Here is a 24,646-nt window from a genome sequence, read left to right as displayed (position 1 = left end):
ATTTTGAGCAGGAGTCCAGGATTCATCGGGAAAACATTTTTAAAATGCACCTACTAGGAAGAAGAGCAATAAGACGGCATTATAAAATAAAAAAGTGCACTTTTTTATTTTGAATGGCGAAGACGTGCTCACCCACAGACATTCACAGGTTCATTTTGAAGTATTAGCAAAACAACAAAGCTAATGCTTTTCACGAAACTTACGTAATTACCCATTATACATTGTGATATAGCCTGGTCCGTTGGATCGGATTGCTTTCTCACTACAACCGAACTGCTCCAGAGTTCGTTTTCAATCGAGCCGAGATCACCTCGTTCAGGCGATCTCGGACTGATTGTTTTGGCGCGGATCCGGGCGCGATTACCGTGTTCACATATGCCCAAACGAACCGAGCTAAGGGGGGAAAACACCCTTAGTTTGGTTCATCTGATAAAACACTGAAAATGTGACTTTCTACAAGTTTCCAGTGGACAAAAATATCTGTAGTTTGTAAAATAGTCATAAATAAAACAACATTGACATATGAAATTTCTGTAAAAGTTTTTAAACCCTTTCTTTGAGTAAATGCCATTTTGAATTAAATGCTGTAATTTGGAAGATTTTTGCTGACATAAATTTGAAATTTGTTTTTCATAAATGAGACCCATTTGGACTGTAGCCTTATTTTGGTTTCAGTCTACTCTGATTAAAGTCCATAGAGAGGTGATTTTCTGACCGGCGTAAACTTTCTCTGTGACAGAAGAGAGGAAACTGGACTTGGACGAGAAACCACTGGTCGTACAGCTGAACTGGAACAAAGATGACAGAGAGGGCCGCTTCGTACTCAAGAACGAGAACGACATCATGCCCAAGGTGAGAAAACGTGGACGCAGACCAAAAGTTAGAAAACAAACCCAACCTGCTTTCACAGAGCCTGGTTCTGTGGTTTGTTCTGCTTGAAAGAAGAAGCTATAGTTTTATGACGATTCACTGATGGTGTCTGTGTTTGTTCCTGTTGAGTTTTCTGCTCTTGGTTATGTTGGAACAGCTTTTTTAGTCCCCTGCTGTTCAGACGGCCTCCGAAACCATCTTCTCTGCAAGCCGGCCCATTGCACATCAGTTAAAAACCCTCTCAGGACATACAAACACACAGGCATCAGCAGACACTTCATTTCCTCACTTAAGTGGAGCAGATCAATTTTTTTTTCCGTTTTACTCTGTCTGTCTCTGTCTGTCTGTCTGTCTGTCTGTCTGTCTCTCTCTCTCTCTCTCTCCACTTCAGTGGCTTTTAGTGTTGTGTGCAGCAAGGCTCCCCAAAGAGACATAAAATAAGAGCTAGGAGTGTCTGAGTCTGCAGGAATGTGTGTTTGGGTGTGTGGGTGGTAGATCCCAACAATTTTTTGCATTTTAGGTTGTTTTCACACTTTGTTTGATTGTTCGGCCCGAACCAAAGTTCGATTCTACCTTCTAAACCACAATATGTTTGAGTCCTCAAAGTAAGCACTAGTGGCAGCTGTTTACGACTATAACTTGGTAAGTGTTTAGGATGAGAGGATGCCAGCATCACTGTTTTATTCATGTTTCTGTCAACGTAGATTTGAGACAAAACTTCACACACACAGAACAGCACTCACGTTTGTCTGCTGCAGATACGTTGCGAACGAAAGCTTAAATTTATTTTAATATAAGCAACTATGAGAATTCATTGGTGACATTCACTTCCAGCTATTTAAGCTGTACAAAAACCATTATGCTGCCTGATATTGGAAACTGATCTTTATAATGTTTTACTGTTTATTCTTCAAGTCCTTTACCTACAGCAGCCAATGAAGTCTCACACATTCACAGAAAATATCTTTCTTCTATGTTGCAAAAAGGTGGATAAGTGTGACCATAAGTGTGCAAATGGTGATTCATGTCTGTAATTTAGGACGGATTGCTTTTATATCAACTGTGAACTGAAAACGTTCTAAAAATCTGCTGCTTAGTTGCTCTCAGCTCAACCATTTGATGATGTGGAGTTGAAGTGATGTTGCGACATCTGTCTGGCCGCTCTCTTGTAGAGTAACTTGTTCAGCATGCTTGAATTTGAACTCTGCAATCCTTGCTTTGGCTCTTACTATTCACTCATAACACAATATTTTGAAATCCCCCTGTAAATCTTTGGAGTGTTTCCTATGATGTATTGCAAAATCACAGCTGTGTTAAGAGCTCAAGTCAATAGAAGCATGTTGTTCCACATAATTTAGCCTTAAACTTTCACCCTTTTAACTTATATTTATTAATAATGCAATTAATTATTAAAAAAAAATGTAAATAAATATTAAATAAAAAATGTAGTAATCTTGAATGAAAATAATATTAACTATAATAATAATGCAGATAATTATTTAAAATGTAAAAATATTTAAAATAATGGTGTAAACTATTAGTATTATAATAAGAATTAATAAAAACTATAATTTAAAATCATTTAAATAATTAATTTTAAAAAGTCGCCTAAAATGAAAAATAAGTTCATGCACATTTCAAATAAAACAATTCATTCATTTTTATTTTTTTAAATAAAGCAAGTGATGCAGTTTCATTTTCAAACATTTTTTCATAATAAATGTCCACTAAGCGAAAGACAAATAAACATTAAGAATTCATTCTAATTTTCTAAGCAGAGTCGTAGCCTACTCTGTTTGATATCCCACTGCAATTTTTCTCAACATCTTTCTCTTTATTTTTCCTCTTGATCTCTCCACCAGAGAACACTGACAAATGGCCCTGAGAAAGAGAAGGAGGGGGTGATCCAGAACTTCAAAAGAACACTGTCCAAGAAGGAGAAGAAGAAAGAGAAGAAGAGGGAGAAGGAGGCCTTTTCCAGAATTCCAGATGGAGACGATCACACACTGAACCGCGAGGATGGGTGAGGAGTAGCAACTAATTCGGCTTGTATGATAGACATGCACATAAAGGCAATAGTCCGTTTAAAAGGGATATTAGTAAGAAATCGTATAAGAGCATCTTTAAAACTAAATCCATTCAGTTTTTTGTCCTAATCATTTGTGAAAGGACATTTTTGGTTTCTCTTTATGTAGAATTGACTTTTGTCCCTCTTTCTGATAGAGAGAACTCCAGATTGGCTGCTGAGGTATATAAAGACATGCCAGAGACCAGTTTCACAAGGACCATTTCTAACCCCGAGGTGGTGATGAAGAGGAGACGACAGCAGAAGCTGGAGAAGAGGATGCAAGAATTCCGCAGCGGAGACGGTCGACCGGATTCAGGTTTGTATGCCTCTAATACATCAACATAATCTACACTGACATACAACTGCCTGGATTTACATATCAACTCCTAAGTGATTATTCAGCAGGAGGCCTTGTTAATTCATTCCACATGCAAAGAGCCTAGCCAATCATAACAGAGAACATTTGCATATGGAAGTCTTATGATCATATATGGAAACTAAGCTACAATAGTAGTTAATTCAGAACAGGACACAGGACACAGACATGAGCATATTAACATAACTGTGCACATTTAGTTTTGGTGCATAATAAGAATTAAATCTATGGTCATTGAGCTTTTCTGGAAGAAAAATAGACTAATTTTATTGCTCTATATGTGTGTCTAGAGACTGTTTGGTGCAAAAATAGCTTTGTGTTTGTTTTTCCTGTAAAATAGGCTATGATGTCAGCTGTTTGTCTCCATGGGGCACTGAACAATGTAATTATATTAGAGCACTAAACCAGAGCCCTGGCAACTCCATTGCACTTGTTGGGACTTTCTGCCAATGAACCACCTACTTTCAAGCGGAAAACCATTCCAGATCTCAACATAAAACTTTATTTCGTAGCTCTGTTTACACTGACGCCTAAAATAGCCTTTCTGTCCTGGACAGACACGGATATTTAGATTTTCCAAGCTTATGTAATCAGGATAATAACGTATGTCTGCAGCCAAGGGTTTAGACCAGAGGCAAATCCTTAACGTGACACACATAGAAAGGCTCCCAGTTACTCATCACATTCACCCCGTCCGGTAAGAGTTAAGCAGTGTGTGAACTGGTTAAAGAGGCTTAGTCGAGCATGCGGCTGGGTTTAGATCCTAGTGTTGGGGATGTTTGAGTTCTCATGCTGTGTGCTGCCGTACTAATAAAGTCCTTCAACCTACATTGGACACAATGTACAATGCACAAATTCAGAACATAGGGTGGTGTTTTAAGAGGAATATTTTCTGTGCTAATGCTGGTACCCTAAATCTTTACAATTCATTTACTAGGCCATCAGTAAAGGCCTTGCCATTATATATCAGCCTGCCTTTAGACATTGGATCAGACACAAGGTAGCTGTGCATGGAGTTAATGGGCATGATTATCAGCCAATTCTGATTAAGTGGCCTCTCCGATATATCGGTCTACCACTAATCTGCACTATTAGTTCTTAATTCTCTTGTATTATCAGCCAATTTTAGTAATCTCGAAAAGCCAGGTATCATCTGATTAATTGGCCTCGCCGATATATCGGTCTGCCGCTAAGCTACACTATTAGTTCTTAATTATCTTTCACACAATCTCTCTCTTTCAGGAGGGACTCTGAGGATCTACGCCGATAGTCTGAAGCCAAACATTCCCTACAAGACCATCCTGCTCTCAACTACTGATATGGCTGACTTTGCTGTGGCCGAGGCTCTGGAGAAATACGGGCTGGAGAAGGAAAATCCCAGAGATTACTGCATCGCCCAGGTGAGGTTTAACACAGTGTGAGTTTTCTAATGCTTTCAGAGAGTTGTACTTTCCTATGATAAATGCAGCTCTGTCAGAAAGTGTTTTTAAAATCTGCAGGATGGATTTTAAGATGGTAGAATGAAGGGATGGACAATATTTTGATACTATGTCATGGATATTTAATTGTGCATGCTCATTTCCCATAGTTTTACATTTAGATCAGATTTGCCGTCATCTAATGGTGACTAAAAGTAAATTTTTCAAAACAATAATTTAATAACACTGTTAAATGTAATCTTTAATGAATCTAAGAATGTGTATGAATTTTTTCATACTTTTATAATGATGCTTAAATTCATTTACGTATTTATTTATTTATTTACAGTCTCTCTGCAGCTCTTTAAAAAGTCTTGTTTTAAATGTTAATAAATTAATTTATCAAATTTAATGTCATAAGTTGTAAATATCTTAAATGGTACAGCAACATTTTTAAATATCATAAGAGTTCTTACATTTGAGGATGGAAAATTAGGAATCACACTATGGCCTAATGTGATTCATTAAACTTCAAAAGACCATGGTTCAATTAAATAAATGTGAGCGCTTTATATTTCAAAGTACAAATATGTTTATAATGAATGAATTAAATGTCCAGCATTAACAACAAATTAATGCGTAAACCACAGTAAATTATGTAAAATAAACTGAGATTTTAAAATTGCATGGGTTTCCTCTGTATGGACATAAGGTATTCGTTTTATTTATGTAGGTCTTAAAAAGCTCTTAAAAGTCTTTCATTTGATTTTTGAAACTGTAGATACCCATACATGTTTTCAATTATTATTATTAATTATTTTATTAATAATTTGTTGTTATTAGTAGTAATTGATTTAACTTTAATTGACATACATTTAGAGAGGATTTTACAGATTTTGAAATTTGCAAATTTTGATATTGGCTGTTTATCGATCAACATCGACCATTACAGCATAATTATAGGTGTTTACCAGAATTGTAATATCGGGCATCCCTAGTAAAATGTGTTGTAGCGGAGAATTAAGTCAAATGAACATAGGGCATGTAAAATAATCATTAATCATGGACCTTTCAATTCTGTGGAAATCTGTGAAAGTTTCTTCAGAATACCATGTGGGTCTGCTGTAGAATTATTAAGCTGATTGAACGTCTCTGCCATGTCCGGCTCTCTCCGTGGACCCCTCCTCCTGTGATCAAATCCAGCATATTTCATCAGGCCACTGCACGATTTGTCTTCCAGATTAAAGCCAGGAGCTGACATCTGCTTCACCTCTGCTGAGAGTAATTGAAGTGTGCAGGTGTGCAGTTGTAAGGTGCCCTGCCTGCACACGTTTAGCACTACACTGAGAGAAAGATAGAGATATACATGGGGACGAGGAGGAGAGCAGGAAGTGCTTGAAGTGGCCAGTCTAATCTGCTGTCAGCGAATGGAAAACATCGCTGGTAAAAAACGGTCAACCTTGGGCTGTCTGCACTGTTGCTCACCAGCTCTTTTCAGATGCTGTCTCAGCCAATCACACTGAGAGTTTCTGTGGCATTGTAATATCCTCTCCCATCACTCTGGCCAATTTTAATTACATACACAGCTCGTCCATAAAGCTGCTGTTAAATCGTGGCAGGGAGCGTGTATCTGTCACTAAAACAGGTGTCTAATGCCTGCCTGGAGTGCCCACTGTGAAATATTAGCATGCTTTGCCAAAGAACTCAAACTTTAGTTCTTTGGGTAATAAAGTTGAATTTTTTAGACTCTGAAAGTGTGTGCATGTTCGCTTTGTGCAGGTGATTCATGCAAATGATAAACCAGTGAAGGAGACCATACTAGACGACACAGATTGCCCTCTGCAGATCCTCAGAGACTGGACAAGCGATAAAGGTCAGCCACGTGCCATTTCTTAAGCAAATTTTTTGGACAAATTCTGGAGCTTTTTGGAACATCTTCAATGTCTTTCAAAAGTTTGGTGTTGATGTTTTTTTGGTTTTGTTTTTCTGCACTCAAAGGCTACATTTATTTGATAAAAATACGGTAAAAACAGTAATGTTGTGAAATATTGCGATTTACAAAACTGTTTTATATTTAAATCTATTTTAAATATAATTTATTCCTGTGATGCAAAGCTGAATTTTCAGCATCATTACTCCAGTCTTCAGTGTCACATGATCCTTCAGAAATCATTCTAATATGCTGATTGGGCGCTCAAGAATCCTTTTTTTGTTATTAGTGTTGAAAATGTGCTGCCTAATATTTCTGTGGAAACAGGTTTTCTTTTCTTTTAGCATTCTTCTTTTTTTTTTTTTTTTTACTTTTATTTGAAATAGAAATATTTAATTGAATGTATCCTTGTTCAAAAGTATTATTTATAAAAAAAAAAAAAAAGAATAAATCTTATTGATCCCAAACTTGTGAACTGTAGTGTAGATGCATTTTATATTATTTATGCCTTAATTTGACATGCTTAAAGCATTTAAATAAGTTTAATACAAGAGCCTCTCATTTACACCATGTTATACCGCCCCCTGTTGACTTTAATGTGCTATTATATCAATTTCACAGAGGCCTTAGTGTTCCAACTGAAAAAGCGTCCTCCAGACTACGCTCCAAGGAAAGGACGTAAACCCGACAACAGGATGGGGCCGCCTCACGGATCCATTCCTCCCGAGAAACTGCCCTACCTGGTTGAACTGAGCCCAGGTGACACACAAAAACACACTATGACAGCACATCCTCTTTCCAGGAACTTTAGAGCAGAAGCAGAGGCCTTTGTGAGTCATTGAATGCTAGCAGAGCTGTTCCTGGATCAGTTGTGTTGATCTAAGCCTGCACTAGAGTTTCAGTTGCACTGATGTGACAGCTGTGAAGAGCGGCCCACCGATTGCCCGCTGACATTCACGCATGAGTAGAGCTATGGCCAACAAATGAGTTCAGTATCTGGACCACTGTAGAGTCAGCTAGTGAGATCCCTTAAAATATACCTTAGTTTCACTCGTTGTTTTTTTAGAGTTGAAAATTCACATCTAGATCTGACCCTCACTAACGCTGTCTCTCAGTCTAACTGCTGCTTGCATACTGCTCCTCCCCCTGCTACGGCCACAACTAACCCTGTCACTGCGTTTATAACCAATGCTTTTTAACTGCAAAGAGTTGAGCAGGAACTCCCCTGATGTGTAATGACACTGTGTCTATACTAGAGGCAACCCACGTCGCATTGCAAAGACAAAAAAGCATTAAAGCTTCACATCACTTCGAAAAGTTCACTAACCAATCAGTGATAACTTCAGGAACAATTAATTGGGTGACTTTTATTTTATTTACAACAAAAAAAACATTAGTATAAAAATTGTACTTTGCATGAGTTATTTTATAATATAAAAACATTTAAGTTATTTCTACAAACTTTATCTGTTATATTGTTGTTATATTAAATTACTGTATATTATTTTGTCTAATAATAAACAATTTATTTTGTTTAAATATTATTTTATGGTATATTATTTGATATTATTCATTTGGACTTTTTTATTTAATAATATACTATGTACTATGTATTCAATTTTATGTATTATATAATAAATACTATGTTATTATAATACATTTTAATATTGATAAAACTATGATATTATAATAATTTATTTGTTTAATATTATACTTTATTATACTAAATAGTTTATTGTTTAATATACTATTATACTATTTTATTATACTAAATTTACTTTATATATTTATATATATATATATTGTTATGTATATAAACACATTTTATGTATTATATTACATTAATTAGCATTTTTGCTATTTTTAAATGATTTATATACTCAGTTAACATTATTTTATGTAATTTATTATTATTATAATTATCATAATTATTTTATTTTATATTACATTATATTGTTTTAGAATATATAGAGAGGGAAGAAAAATACTTACTCATAAAATACTTATTATATTATATATTTTTTAAAGTAATTAATTTTTTTATAGATGCATCATGAGTGATATAACAAATATGTGAGTCATACCAAATCAAATTATTACCCGGCAGTTCACTTATGTAAATAAAATTATTTTCAGTGGACACAAAATATGGTTGGAGTAGCTGTCAATCTGAGAAAAAAAAAGAAACTGCACATTCCTCAACCAAATTGCTTCTAGTGTAGACTGTTTTGTTGATTATAATGGGACAATTATGGTTTTGTCATATTGTGACGTGCTGTTGTCCGGTGTAGATATGGTGTAGTATTTGGTCATGAGGGTTCTCTGGGCCTTGGAAATTGAGATTTGATTGACACATTTACCCCTCTCTGGAGTGTGTGTCAGCTGACAGACTGACCACTTGCTTATGGCGCTTTTTTCTCTTTCTTGCTGAGTTTGGTACTCTTTGGCTTTTCCTCTCTCTGTATCTCTCTCTCTCTGGCGTGTTGTTGGCGTGTGTCGGTGTGTGTCCCGCCGTTCTGTCTGCTCCTGGCTCCTGTGCATGCGTCCCGTCCTAGGGCGAGGGAGTCATTATGCCTACTACTACCGTCATCATGAAGGTAACACAAACCAGCCTGCTCCTCCCACCCTCCCCCAGCTCTACCTCTCTCTCTCTTGCACACTCTGAAAGAGAAGCTATAAAACACTTCTGCAAAATGAAAACTGACTGACCTACTTGTTTTTTGTTTTTTGTGCCCTAAAAGTAATGTGTGTAGTTATGTGGTCAAATTGTTGGCACAAGTTGTTGGTATTTTCTAGTAAAGCATTTAGTTTTATAGCACATTGTTCCTTGTATTGGTGCAAAGTTCCCAGCATTGCCCACTTAGACTATTACGGAAGTGCTAAATATCTTACAATGTATTCATGGTAAGAGATCCTTGCCTAAAAGTCTGTATTTTTAATTTAGCAAAATGTCATAAAATAACTATAAAGTCGCCTAGGCTGTCTCAGGCTTCCGTCGACTGATAAAAATACTTTTCCCAAAATATATATAAAAAAGGGGCTCTAACATCAGTATTATGAAGATATTTTGACACGCACTGTCTTGTTTTAAACCTTATTCCCTTCTTTTACTGTTTGTGCTTTGCATTTTGCTTACAACTCCTAATTGCCAATCATCTCACTAATCTAAGAATTATAATACAAACCTAACCAGCCCATCATCATTTATAACCCAGGATTTCCTATAAAAGTTCATTGTTTCTCAGCAAGTTCCAAGAATTCTGATCAAATTCCAATTTTCTGATAATAGAAAAGTCTTTGTTTTTGCACAGTATTCATGGAAGGTACTTGACGATTATTAGTAAGGATATGTCATGAGGGTTGACTAGTCATTTAATGACCAACTAGTTGATTAGTGAGCTCAGTATTTATATACAGTACCATTCTAAAGTTTGTGGTCAGTAAGATTTTTTAAATGTTTTTGAAAGTCGTCTCTTATGCTTAGCAAGGCTACATTTATTTGATCAAAAATACAATGACAACAGTAATATTGTGAAATATTACAATAAAAAAAAAAAAAAAACGATTTTTTAATTATTTAAATATTTTCTAAAATGCAATTTATTCCTCTGATGGAAAAGCTGAATTTTCAGCATCATTGCTCCAGTCTTTAGTGTCACGTGATGCTTCAGAAATCATTCTTATATGTTGATTTGCTGCATAGGAAACATTTCTTATTATTAGCAATGTTAAAAAACAGTTGTGCTGCTTAATATTTTTGTGGCAACCGTGATAATTTTTTTCTGGTTTCTTTGAGGAACAGAAAGTTCAAAAGAATAACATTATTTATCATTTTAATGTGTTCTTGCTGAGTAGAAGTATTAATTTTTTTTTTTTTTAATTTTTTTTTTTACGTTTTGAACGGTGGTATATTTTTAGTGGCTGTGCTTTAATTAGCATACTGTACAACCCTGGAAAACCCTCTCGGAGGACTTGCATCTTTAAGTTCAGGATCGAAAACAGCCTAATTACACAGCATTTTAGTTAGCCCATTGACTAGACGAATTTAGAAACATGTAGTTTTGCATATTCTTAATTACATGGCCTAAAGCACAGAAGTGACACTAATGGGTTGTGCAAGAGTGCACATGCTTGTGTTTTGAATCGAATGTGAGTGAAATGCAGACAAACGCAAATGTGTGTGTCTCACTGCTCTGCGGCTGCTCTGCAGATGGGTCAGACTCCAGGGATAAACCCAAACTTTACCGACTACAGCACAGCCTCACTGAGGTCGGATCTGACCGAAGTGAAGATGGAAGCATTCAAGTAAGGAAAACGCATAAATGACGTCTTCAGCGCAGTAGTGTAGAACAGTGAATGGTGAAAATACGTTTAAAAACACATCCCTGATTTTTCCGCACCGCAGCTGTTTGGGCCTGGGATTCTGCCTCACCACTGTGACCTGATGCATGCGGACGGGCTTGTGACCGTGACCCCTGTCAGTTTGGACGCTGAGACGTTCGTGGATGGACAGCGGATCTCTGACACTACGGTTCTGCGCAGCGGCGTGACGGTCCAGTTCGGAGCCATTCACGTCTTCAAATTCGTAGACCCCAGCTATGACCACAGCATGTCCAAGAGAGACCCAGGGCCCATGATGAAGGGCAGACACAAATCAGGGTGAGTCATATTTTGTACCCAAATAGAGCTGAAAAGCAAATATAACCTGATAAGAATCACATTGAGTGTGTCCAGAAAGATTTTAACTCATACAGTTGTCTGATCGTTTATTGACCAGCTGTGGCAGCGCAGCACAATGAACCATCTGTTGTACTGTGTAACATTAGACGCAGTGATGGGGAAGCTTCTTTGAAAACTATAGCTTGCCAAGCTACTTTTTAAAAAAGTAATTAGCTGTATTTAAAGCTACTAACAAAAAGTAGCGAACTACATTGAAGATATTAAATATCTTCATAAAAGGATCATAGCTAGGATGACCGCATGAGAATGAACAGGTGAATTGATACTAAATGCAACTAACAACTAAACACTTTAGTTTCTTTATCTGAGTCAAAAACATGTTGAACAGCCATGTTTAACTATAAAAATTATGTATAAAACACCTCCGACTTCTGCAAATCATTGAATGAATCGGTGAATCATTCTTTTAAATCACTTGATTCAGATGAATCATTTGTAAGATGCGATTCACCTAAATTAATCTAACTTTCCAGTGCTACATTTAAGGACAGTTTAGGAGAGCCTGTTTATTGTGTCATATTTTTGTCAGGATTTTGTGATTAATAGAAAGTTTTTTGAAGGTTTAATTCAGGCTTTAATAAGAGCTCTAGTGATATGCAGGTTCTTTACAGACACAGTTTACACATGTCACAGGACCAGAGCAGATAATTCATTAAGTTTTGACACCAGTATCTGGGTGAAAATAGTAATCTTAAAGGTACAGTAGCAAAAACCGATGGTTTAGTTCCAAGAGATGGAGTGAGACTTGAAAGTGATTATGAAATAACTTAATAATGCCTCTTTTGTGGTGCAAGAAAGGTTGAATAACATTACAAGTTGATGTCAAAATTCTTCAAAAGTGGAAAACACACACAGTTGCTCATGAGGTGTTTTGTACTTGTGGAGCCATTAGATGGCAGTATTTCGATGTCTAAGTGTCTTGCGTGCGTGTTCTGGTTTGTTTGTTCTCACTTTATGATGCGTGTGTGTGTGTGTGTGTGACTCTGCCGTCTCTCTGAACGACCAGTTCGAGTTGTGTTATGGGATGCTCTGCTGCCATGGCAACAGGAGTTTCTTAGGTTTTGCACGTGGTTTTTCTCTGCAGTGACCGTCCTGTCAGATTTCTAGTGTTAAATGCAGCCTTTACTGTGAGACCTGTTGGAAAAGAGGCTGGGAGAGTGACAGGGAGAGGGTGAGCGGAAGGTTATGTTGGCCACAGGCGCAGAGAGACTCTATAATCTGATCAGCGTGGGTTGGAGAGGGGTGTGTCCCAGTGTCATTTCAGAAAGAAACAGTGTGTTTGAGACGGGGAGGAGTGTAGTGACGCTCCCACCAACACACACTCTTCACCGTACTCTGCTGTTAAACATATCAGACAAGAGCGAGAGCAGTGTAGAGCTGTCCTGGTGAGTTCATCCACATTTTACACGTGTTTCATTGAGTTTCACTTGAGTTATCAGGTGACTATGAAGATTTGTTGTGCTTGTTTGTTTCCTATAAACTTTACTTAATTTAGATTTTTAACAGTACTGTGTTTTTGTTTATCTAATCATAAAATGCTAATTAAAATATGTTGTTTGAACTTTAAACATGTATGTTTGTTCAGAAACCTGTGTTTTTAAGTAATATTGGTTGGTGTGTGTGTGTGTATATATACACATGCATACACACACATACACATACACTACCATTTAAAAGTTTGGGGTCAACAAGATTTTTTCTGATGTGGAATACTGTTCAAAAGAACAGCATTTATTTAAAAAAGAAATCTTTTGTAACATTATACATTTCTTAACTGTCATTTCTGATCAAATAAATACATCCTTGCTAAATAAAAGTATTAATTTCTTTTTTTTTTAAATCCCCAAACTATAATAATATGTAATATAATATAACATAATATATATGGATTCATAACAGTTTATGATGTTTGTGTGAAAAGTGGGGAAAAACAACGTAGCCTCAGGATATGGAAATATTCTAATTTTCCCAGCCCTCCTCATTAGTAATAGTTTATTCTTATTATTATTATGACTTCGTTAGAACATGTGAACTTTCTTCTGTTAAGCTTCTTTATAAAGCTTTTCTAGAATTTCATTCCTGTTTTTTGTTTTGGGTTTCTGAGTTTTTTTTGAACGCAACTTTTAATGCAAAGTAATCCCATGCGCATCCTATTGGCATGCATGTGAATGTGCAGTAATTAGGTCTGCGTTCATTTCAGGCCATTTGTCCGTAATGTCTAGGTTCAATTAGGTTCATTTCCTGTGTTCATTTGATGTGAAAACATGTGTTTGTGGCGGTACGCAGAATTTCTAATCTGATGTCCTGATGTTCTGCTGGATTACAGCACTGCTCATTCCAGGACATGGATGGCAAGGATCAGGCAAGGGCTCAGTCCTTGTAATATCTGATTTTACAGATTTGTGTTATGTGGAAACATGTAGGCTAGATGGCATGTTTACTCAAACTGCAGGTAAATGCAAAGAAAAGTTCTATATGCGCTACTTTTCAAAAGTTTGGGGTGGGTAGGATTTTTAAAAAATAGGCTTCTTGCGCTCATCAAGGCTGCATTTATTTGATCGAAAATAATGTAAAAACACACATTTTTAACCTTAACCATAATTTAAAATGATTGTTTGCTATTTAAATGTATTTTTAAATGTCATTTATTCCTGTGATGGCAAAGCTGAATTTTTCAGAAATCATTCTGGTATGCTGATTTGCTGCTTTGTACTTTGCTTTAGCATTAATATCGCAGTAGATAAATCTGTACTATCAGTGAGTAGGACAGCTGCGTGATTTGCATGTAAGAGTGAGAAAGTTCAAGTAAAGTGAAAATTCAGAGCAGGACATTTAAGAAATGAAGTTGTTTGTGGTTGCCAGTGTCACTTGTCGCATTAATACATCACAATACAGGCTGTTTTTGTGGCTTAATAGAGTCAGAACTCTACATTTTGTAATGTTACTTGTACTGTTTGGAGTTACATAACATGAAGCTGTTTTCGCATTGATGCCAGGCTTAATTTATTATCAGTATAATCATATCTTTTGGTTTGTGTCCATCAAGTTCCCTAAAAAAGTACTGTACTTTTCATTTGTAAAGTATTTAATTCACTGGATTATCAAAAATGGATATTACAACATGGTTATTTAATATGTAGGCCTAAAGTGTTTCTAGCTTTAGAAATGTAATGAATGTCATGGAAATGACTCCCAAGCTACAGTATAGATGATACCTGAATATATTATGTCTCTACATCTGAACGCAAAGAGCTGGAAACAGCTGTTTGACAGCTGTTGAACATGGTAGCCTTGTAATTTTGTAATTTACGGTAATTTTGTTCGAACACTGTGCGGGTGTATCTTTAGGCTGTGGGGTTCTGCTCATTCATTTAGTCTGGTTAGAATGCCGGCTCGTTATTGATTGTCTTCAGTGCTCGTAAACACACACAAATGTATCCGGGTGTTCGTGTGGCTGTGGGCCGCTGCTTTTGTTTGACTTTCCATTCAGCTCAGGTTTTATGTAATTGTGTGTTTTAGAGCATATGCAGGTGGTTATATTGTGTGTGTCTGTTTGTTTGGCCACTGGTACCCCCCCCCCCCCCCCTTTTTGTGTTTCTCTCTTGTCTCTGAAGTGTCCCAGAGACGACCTTTGACCTTCACGGGGACGTTCATAGTGGCTCCGCTCTCCCTACAAGCAAGGTGCCACATCTGCCTGCTTCTTTCGGCTCTCTATGTTTTTGTGTGTGCTGTGATGGGTCTCTGATGGGATATTTGGTGGTTTCAGAGCTTAGGGAAGCTGGAGATGGAGCGCTCAGGAAACAGTGAAAGAGGCCTGGTGAAACCCATGATTAGAGGAGAACAGCAGGACTTTAACAAACATGACGGAAGGTAAGAATTTTGTTGACTTTGTGTGCTTAATTTTCATAGTTGGGCCAAATTGAAAATTTCAATTTTGTTCTGTATTTTTTCTGAAAAATGTCAATTCTTGACGTTCACATGTTGAGATTTGAGGCCATCAGACATTTAAAATATTTCATTGCAATTAATTCCATGTATTTCAGAAAGAAAAGTTTATCTGTGTTTTTATTCAGTTTGATACATGATTTTTGTTAAATGTCTCAACTGTTTTGACCTGTCAGCCTTTAGGGTTCTGATAATTTTTTCAGAAATACGCAGAACTGTGTGTGTATAATAGTTAACCTTGACATTCCAAGTAAAATGTAAATATTTTTGACAAATTTTTGACTAATTATTATTTTAGTTGCAAATATGAGTGTAGCATTATTAACACATTTTACCTTATTTAATTTCACAACACGTTTAATTATGTATTTTTCTAAGAATAATGAGCAGAAAATAAAAGCAACCTGTTGGGTTGTGTTCATAATGTTCCAAAAGAAAGAGGAAATAATCAAAATAATTATGCAAATGAATAATGCAAAGTGAAGCCAGGGGCATTTTTTTTTTTTAGAAAGTAGTAGTAATAATAATGATAATAAATTATTATTGTTATTATTACTGTTAAAAAATGAATTACATTAAATTAAAAATAAAATATCTTATTAATACATTTTATTTTGCAATTTTTAAATAAAAAATAAAGTGAAATATTTATTGTCTTTTATTATAATTTTTAAGTAAATGATCCTACCCTAATTTTTCACAATTCATTATTGTTGTAATCTTTTTATTTATTATCTTTTATTTGGATGATCTTGAAAATGCATCATTAAGAATTCTGTGGATTTTCCTCTGCAGGTAGAGTAGAAAATGTGAAAACAAATGATTTAGTTAATGGCGCAGAAAGCAATGCAATGTTAGCTACATTCTCTGTTTAGTAACAGCAGGTTTTGTGCACGTCAGCTGTCCGTCAGCGAGGGTCTCTATGGAGTCAGTGCCGGCTACAGGTCACTATATGTAACCTAACCCTCTTCCTCTGTCTGAACCTGAGACACCTGGTCCCTCCGCTCACCTGGCTTCAGTCTTGTCATTAATAATCCAGTGGAGATGAGAATGCTCATTCAAACACACACAGCACAGTTTGGCATCTGTGACAGGATGTTGAACGGCAGGACAGGAGTGGGGTCTCTGTAGCGTTGGGCGTCTGTAGACAGTGGTGTCAATCTGTCCTATCTCAACTGGTTCATAGAGCAACAATTCTTTCCCCGCAGGTCCCAGGATGGCCCAGAACTCACTCTGCCGGCCAACATCGAGTTCAGGGAAAACTGTGAGTACCACATCCATGTGCAAAGCAAAACCAATTGATCTGTGCTGGTTTAATTTCAGCGATCTGATCTGAACTGGGTCATGTGATTTGTCTGGTGTGTGGCGGCTTTTTAATGTTCTGTTTGTTTTCATGTTTTGTCATTGGCTTTTTCCAGGTGTTGCAGACACAACATAGTATTTCCACTTGATCTGGTTGATGCCTTCATGTAGTTTCTTTTATTGGCTCTGCTGATTATAAAGCAAAACAGCCAGCTAATTATAGAAATCACTAATGGTTTGCTGCCTCATAGATCAATGGATGGGAAGTATTGATGACTGCTAGAAAACTGGTTTCATCATTAAGTCAGTTCAAGATAAATTATATTGTAATTTATCTATATTTGTCTGTCAAAAATATATCTGTCCAAAAAAAAAAAAAGAAGAAATTGTAGGCTAATAGAATATTTAATTGTCCCACCATGCCATTAGGTGGCAGAAGTGAGTATTATGCCAGAATTTCCTTTTGTGTAGCTGCATGGATGGACTGAGCCTAGTACCGCTGGCACATCACAACCCAGAGCAGATAATCACCCACTATATGTTTCATTCGCATTTGTACATTACAATTTTCATATTTAGCTCAAAGCATCGCAAAATAAGATGACAAAGTCCTGTTATGTGCTGTTACTTTATGTCTTGTGGTTGTATGTTGTGTCTTATGTGTCATGTTATGTTTCATGTTATCTGTTGTGTTATGAAATGTGTTATGGTAATATGTGGTGTCATGTTATGTGTTGTATGTTTTGAAATGTTATGATTTTATGTTGAGTTATGTTATGAGTGTTATGTGTCATCACAGTCATGTTTTGTGTTATGATGTGATATAGGTATGTTGCGTTATGAAATGTGTTGTGGTTTGTTTTGTTGTGTTGTGTTATTTTAAGTTATGGTTATGTTATGGTCATGTTGTTTTTATGTGTTATTTTAGTTTCAGTCTTCAAATCTGATATGGCTGAGCAGCTTATAAAAGAAGATCCACATACATGTTTTCAAACATCACTTTGCAAAATGAATTCTATTGTAATGAACTATTATACTACAGTAGATGTTTCCACATGCTTTTCACTGTCAGTTATAATATAGTGTGATCAGTAACATGGAGTTGACAGCTCAGGTAACAGGCTCAAAAAAAAAAAAATGCATGTGCAACTTTAATGGTAAAATAAATTTGCATGCTAATGTCATTCATCAGAGCTTCTTGGTCCATCCCAATTTAAACTCTCTCTGCTTCCTCTATCCCATGATTCCCTCCCATAGCCGAGGATGCCTTCCTGTCTGCCATCATTAACTACACCAACAGCTCAACGGTGCATTTCAAGCTGTCTCCCACCTATGTGCTGTACATGACCTGCCGCTACGTCATGTCCAGCCAATACCGGCCCGACATCAGCCCCTCTGAGCGAACACACAAGGTCATCGCCATTGTCAACAAGATGGTGAGCATGATGGAAGGAGTTATCCAGGTGGGTGTTGGCCATTTTTACTAGAATAATCTTCTGATAGCAATTATTGATCTGAATTATTTTTTACAGTGGAAGTTGTGGCTTTATTATATAATAACTGTATTATTTATACTTTAGACATATCGCTGTAGCTCTGATGTAGAGATTTGTCTGTGAAGCTACATTATACATGCTTTTGTAGTTGTCGTGTTAAAGCTTATTTCACTCTGCTTTCATCGATTCAGGTCATTGCCTCAGCAAACAGTGCTTAAACTACTGCACTCAGTGTTTCCCCTGTGTTTATTTGTGTGTGGATGACTGTACATGTGTGTGTTTGTCTCTGTACCTTGTTTTACCTGATTCATGCACCATATTTTCCCAGCAGTGCTTGGTTCAACAGCTTCCGATTGTCACCAAGTTGCCATATTGATATGTAAAATTAGAACGACATTTTTCTCTCGCGATACAAGATTTTCTTGTTGCTTCTGAAAGAAGAAGTGTTTGTATATACATTAATGTTTAAAGGTTTGGGGTCGGAAAGATTTTTTTATGTATAAGAAGTTTCTTATTCTCACCAAGGCTGCATTTATTTGATCAAAAATACAATAAAACAATCTTATTGTGAAATATTATTATAATTCTAAATTTCAGTTTTTCAAATGTTTTAAAATGTAATTTAATGGCAAAAGCCATTACTACAGTCTTCAGAAATCCTTCAGAAATAATATGCAGATTTGCTGCTTGAAACGGTTATTATCAATGTTGAAAGCATTTGTGTTTAAGCCATTTGATACCTTTTTTCAAGATTCTTTGATGAATAGAAAGTTCAAAATCTTTTGTAACGTTACAAATGTCTTTACTGTCAATTTTGATCGATTTAATGCACCCTTGCTGAATAAAAGTATTCAGTTCCTTATTTACTTTCTTGTAAATATCATGAACGAGCCTGATTATAAGTGCATGAATCAAACTCAGTGAATCATGAATCGCACTCACTGATAATGATTACAAATTATGGGCAGACACAAATTCTACAGAACAGTGAAATCGCTCACAGTAACATGAACGAAGAGTCGTTGCTCATTTGCATAAAGTTAAACTTTTTTTCTCGACTGTCAAGTCACTGCATACGGCCTCATTGGATCGCCAATGTTCACTTCTATCATTTGCTCACCACAAATAACTATGTAAACGCCTCTTTACAGTTCAGAAATGAGGTCCACATGCTCTCTGTTTATTTATCTTATTTGGTCAGCGCCTGCGGGTTTTAAGTGGCCCACCCAGGGCAAACCGAAAATCCAGCACTCTCCTACCTTCACTGCTGATACTGCGACTATTCTTGTTTGTATGTGTTCCTTTGCTGGCATTTTCCACATTTCGTTTTTCTCCCTTAATAACAAATTTGTCCATTCTGATGCTCAATTTTACCAAACTAATGGCTGCTGATGACTATTTGAATTTAATTCTGCCAAAGTGCGCGCTTGTAAGTGTTTGTTAAATGCGTAACGTTAGTTACGTGAGTACAGGTCTGCTCATGTCTGAAAATAATATATGAAAACCAAAATTATTTTACATAACAAAAACGTTATAGCTTATATTTGTTTAGTACATTTTTAAATTAATGTAAAAACTAAAATGAATTGTAAAACTGAAAGTTATTTTTTTAACCATTCAGCATGGTGGGCCGCATTTGAATTCGTGACGGGCCGCAGGTTGAGAACCACTGCTTTAGTTCAGCATCTAAAATGAGAAAACAGACTGTCGTTTATATAAATGGATACAATCTGTCTCTTTTAAAAAAAAAAACTGCGTTAGTGTCATAATCCATTTAAATGTTGATTTTCTTTTTCTGAATTTTTGGTAAATCCAAAATCTTAAGCCTCACATCACATATTTAAGGACCTAAACTTAGAAAACAAGAAACATAATCTCAGAAAGAGAGGGAATTAATTTAAGGCTTGGTAGCAAGACATTAGGATATTTGGAATTTGGATTTTTTTTTTTTGTTATTTGAAGTATCTTTTTATCTACTCAGATCAAAATGTTTAGTAGTAAGTTTGTCATTAGTCAAATCCTGATTGTTAACATCAGTAGTTTTAAAATCATAGTTTTCTCTTAAAACAAAAATAACCATCATTTGCTGCTTTTTATTGCTAGTTATTATAGACACAAGTTTTTTTTTTTTTTTACCTTTAATGATTTCACTAGCACATTTGCACTATTATTCAAAAGATTTTTAAATATTTTTGAAAGTAGTCTCTTATGCTTACCAAGACTGCATTATTTGATGAAAAATACAGTAAAATAGTAATATTATTAGAATTGAACAGAACTGCTTTATATTATAATATTGTAATATATTATTGTGATGCAAAGCTGAATATTCAGCATCATGAAGCTCCAGTCTTCAGTGTCACATGATCCTACAGAAATAATTTTAATATGCTGATATGGTGTTTAAGAAATATTTCTTATTGAAGTTAAAAAAGAGCATTTATCTAGTGGCCTGTAAATGTCATCCTTGGCATCACAGAAAAGCAGCTGTATCTTTACACTGCAGCATTAATTATAAAATCGAGTAAAATTGCTCTAGATGACTCGGACGTCCCGTACGGCAGTGAGTGCGAGATGATGATGATGTGACCTGTCCTGTGTGAGTGTGAATGTCTATGTGTTTACATGCCTGTGAATTCTGTCCATGCCATGGCTGTTGTTGACAGTCTCTCTCTCTGTCCTGTCGGATGTCTGTCCCCCACCCCCTCTTCCCCACACCTACTATCTCTACAGGAGATTGCTGAAGGTGATCAGGTACGAATTCGCACTGTTAGGGAGGCGTCCTTTTTCTCCTTTTTCTCTCTCTGTCTCTCTCTCTCTCTCTCTCTCTCTCTCTCTCTCTCTCTCTCTCTCTCTCTCTGTTCTATCTGTCGGCTTGGCTCCGTCTTCCATGCCTCTTTTATCACCCCATAACAGAAAGCAAACAACCCAAGCCAACTAAGTAATCCCTCCTCCTACAGCTGGACGCAATCGTTCATAACCCCTCATTACGACTCAACCTGGACCATGTGATACTAAAAAACAAACTCTGATTGCGGCAACATTTTAATTGCGGCATCTTCCATTGTTGACCTCTGCTTACTGCACTTCAGTGTGGATGAGAGACTACCCCATGTTCTTTTGCTTTGTTTGGAAACTTTTAATTTCCTTTTCATTTGACTTCATGTCTGTGGTTAACGTCATTGTTCTTATGGATGCGTCCTGTGGCCAGTATGACGTATTCGGGAGGGTCGGGCGGGGGGTTGCTGTCGTCGTCACGTGGGATAGACGTGTGCAGGTATACACAGAGGTCCGGTAGTTCCGGACCGTGTGTATCCCTACTCTGTGTTGCAGGGATGTGGGATCCAGAGCAACCAGTCACCGCAGCTTCCCAGTCAGTCGTGCCTAGCTTGAGCTAACTCTAACATGTGAATGATTTCTACTCTGTCTGGACGCGGTGACTGGTTGTTGGAGGCTGGGAGGGTTGGACAGAGGCACATGTCTATCCCGGGAGTGCTACTCAGTGCTTCTCATGGCTGTAACTCTTTTCTTTGTCGTTTGTACGTCGGATTGTTTTGCTTTAGCTGTGTGTAACGGCCCATCTCTGTGCATTACAGAAACAGAAGAACATCGCCGGGGCTCTGGCCTTCTGGATGGCTAACGCCTCAGAGCTGCTGAACTTCGTCAAACAGGACAAGGATCTGAGTCGCATCACGCTAGATGCACAGGATGTCCTCGCTCACCTGGTTCAGATGGCTTTTAAGTGAGTGTTTGCATGCACATGCATATTTACCAGAGGTGGGAGTAAGTCACACATGTGCAAGTCGCAAGTAAGGGTGCTTTCACGCTAGCACTTTTGGTGCACACCCGGGTTCAATTGAGTTCATGTGAACTGCGGTATGGTCGGGTTCGCTGCTGATGTGAACACAATCGTACCAAATCGCGGAAGTGAACCGCTATTAATGACGTATTATTTGATAAAAATGTGTGTTTGTGTGCGTTTCACTCACTTTTCTGACGAGCGTGACTGGCAGAGAGCTGTAGCAGACAGAGAGCTGTATATCTCATTTCTGTTCGCCTTCAGCATTCTTTAGAGCATTTGCAGTACATTCGTAAGACAGACGTAAGTGCCGTTATGTACCGAAGCTTTGTAAACAAAACGAACGGTTCAAAAACGTAAATATATAAAAGTGCAGAGAGCAATGTTATGCATTTGCCGCCTTCTCCTGCGCCGTCATTACTAAGCAACGGGGTAAACGGCTGCTGGCTTGATGATGCAAACGAACCGCGGTTCGGACCCAAATAAAATAATATGAACGCAGTCCAGCGGGGGAGGGGGGGAGCAATCGAACTCTGGTTCGGACCAGACAAGCGAACCAAGTGTGAAAGCACCCTAAGTCTCATGTCTTAACCTTCATGTCTCAAGCAAGTTCAAGTCAATTTTTGTGAGAATCAAGCAAGTCAAGTCACTGCTTTTGTCAAGCAATTCAAGTCAAGTCGTAGCTTGGGTCAAGCAAGTCACTGTCAAGTCATACAAATGTTTGATGATTTAACTGATTTTATATATTAAAATAACTTAAAACTACAGTAGTTATGGACTATGGGAGTTTTATTTGCAACAATAACAAAAAAATTGAAATATGCATTTATACTCAAAAAGTGTCCACATACAGCTGAGTTGTTAATACAATAAAAATCTAAAATAAATAAATTAATAAAAATTAAACTACATAGCCTAAGATGTAAATGTAACTGAAATTAGTCCAACATAAAAGCATGAAAAGTATTTAGGTATAGCTGTTTCAATATGCCTCAAACATGGAAGAAAACCATGAAAAAGTATTAAACAATTCAAGTAAAATGGTTTCTGTGCCACCAAATTGCATTCTTCAAACAGGCATCACCTTTATGGGACATGAACACATCCTTAAGTTAGATCCTTCCTTTTTAACAAAAGAATAACAACAACAAGAAAAAATATTAATATTTGAATCACACAACAGAGAGAGAGGTTATTTGAGTGAGTGTGATTTATTAATATTTGTGAGTGAATGTGTGTGTGTGCATGTGTATGAGTGTGCATGGTAGTGCTTGCAAGTTTGAGGTTTTTTTTGTTTTGTTTTTTTTTGTATGCATGGTTGGGTTCGCAACTGTATGATGTTTTTCTTTTATGCATCCCCATAAACTATCCATAGGCTTTTCACTCAAAGTCTAACACTGAAGACCAATTATTAGACACTGTACTGTACACATGCATATACTAAGTGCTACTGCCAAAAAAAGCTGACATTTCATTATAAACAGTGAATAACCATTTATAATGCATTCCACTTGCAAAAAAATTTATTTGATTGTGCTCACAAACTGTATTTTAATGCAGCCAAATTCTCAATAAAACTGTTTTCACTGGTATATTTTTCTGTTTCTGTTGTAAGACAACGGGATGAATATGAAATAGAGACTGAAATGCGGCCCATTAAGACTACCATCTCTCCGTTAGATGTTAATCTGCACAAAAATCCTGATTCATAATCACGACGTCATCTAATGAAATCAAATACACATAAGATAAAGACAATGGCTGTGCTGTGATTTCGGCTATATTTGCATGTAAAATAGAGTTAGAAGTGACAGAATATCTTGTTTAACCTAAAGCACTGCTACTTTCAGCCGCTCGCTGAACAGAGCAGACACAGAGAGAGAGATGTGCGCGCTGGGAAAGCAAGACCTCGCGCTCGTGCGGCAGTACCGACGAGTCTCAGAAACTAAATAAGGTTTGTCCAAGAAGTCGCTAGGCGCTTTTTTTATATTTTTTTAAAAAGTCACTAAATCTATAGACAAAGTCGCTAAGTTGGCAACACTGCGCACGCTCTGCTTGCCTGCTGCGTCACTTGGTTAGGTTGCGGTGCGTTCAAAAACAAACAGATATTTATTGAATGAAAGACAAGTTATTTCGAGTCATTTAACTCAAGTCAGAGTCAAGTCTCAAGTCATGAATATCAAGTCAAAGTCAAGTCTTTTATGAATATTTGTCAGGCAAGTCCTAAAATTTGCGACTTAAGTCTGACTCGAGTCAAGTCATGTGACTCGAGTCCCCCACCTCTAATATTTACACTAAACATTACCTATGCTTCCTAGTGAGCTGAGATCTGATGCAGCATATTTCAATTTATATTTATTAAAATATAATTTATAGTGCTGGGCAACGATTAATCGCATCCAAAATAAAAGTTTTTGGGTACATGATATATGTGAGTGTACTGTGTATATTTATTATGCATATATAAAAAGACACACATACAGTATATATTTAGAAAATATTTACATGTATATATTTATATTCATATAATTTATATTATATAAAAATATTTAATATATGAACATACCATATTTTTCTTAAGTATATACATGCATGTGTGTAATTTGTGTACATATTAATATACACAGTGTGTGTGTATATACATGTATGTATGTATGTATGTATGTGTGTATATATATATATATATATATATATATATATAT

General features: G+C 36.6%; 1 protein-coding gene across 10 annotated transcripts in view; it reads left to right on the top strand.

The window, feature by feature from the left end:
* The window catches only part of LOC107678828 (afadin-like), a 135,714-nt gene that overhangs the window by 54,368 nt on the left and 56,700 nt on the right, over positions 1-24,646 (top strand). For 5 of the 10 annotated variants that reach the window (XM_016474237.1, XM_016474236.1, XM_016474235.1 and 2 more), the window contains 15 exons: positions 740-852; positions 2,733-2,893; positions 3,094-3,254; positions 4,557-4,714; positions 6,512-6,605; positions 7,284-7,421; positions 9,218-9,259; positions 10,873-10,967; positions 11,068-11,321; positions 15,014-15,083; positions 15,169-15,272; positions 16,556-16,611; positions 17,907-18,112; positions 20,879-20,899; positions 21,742-21,887. In XM_016474237.1, the coding sequence (XP_016329723.1) occupies positions 740-852; positions 2,733-2,893; positions 3,094-3,254; positions 4,557-4,714; positions 6,512-6,605; positions 7,284-7,421; positions 9,218-9,259; positions 10,873-10,967; positions 11,068-11,321; positions 15,014-15,083; positions 15,169-15,272; positions 16,556-16,611; positions 17,907-18,112; positions 20,879-20,899; positions 21,742-21,887 (1,819 nt within the window). The remainder of the gene's footprint in view (positions 1-739; positions 853-2,732; positions 2,894-3,093; positions 3,255-4,556; positions 4,715-6,511; positions 6,606-7,283; positions 7,422-9,217; positions 9,260-10,872; positions 10,968-11,067; positions 11,322-15,013; positions 15,084-15,168; positions 15,273-16,555; positions 16,612-17,906; positions 18,113-20,878; positions 20,900-21,741; positions 21,888-24,646) is intronic. The other 5 variants (XM_016474238.1, XM_016474241.1, XM_016474239.1 and 2 more) reach the window with 5 other exon arrangements.

This window comes from Sinocyclocheilus anshuiensis, unplaced genomic scaffold (genome assembly GCF_001515605.1).
Source record: "Sinocyclocheilus anshuiensis isolate Anshui unplaced genomic scaffold, SAMN03320099.WGS_v1.1 scaffold1049, whole genome shotgun sequence".
NCBI lineage: Eukaryota > Metazoa > Chordata > Actinopteri > Cypriniformes > Cyprinidae > Sinocyclocheilus > Sinocyclocheilus anshuiensis.
This window is presented reverse-complemented; position numbering and strand designations above follow the sequence as displayed.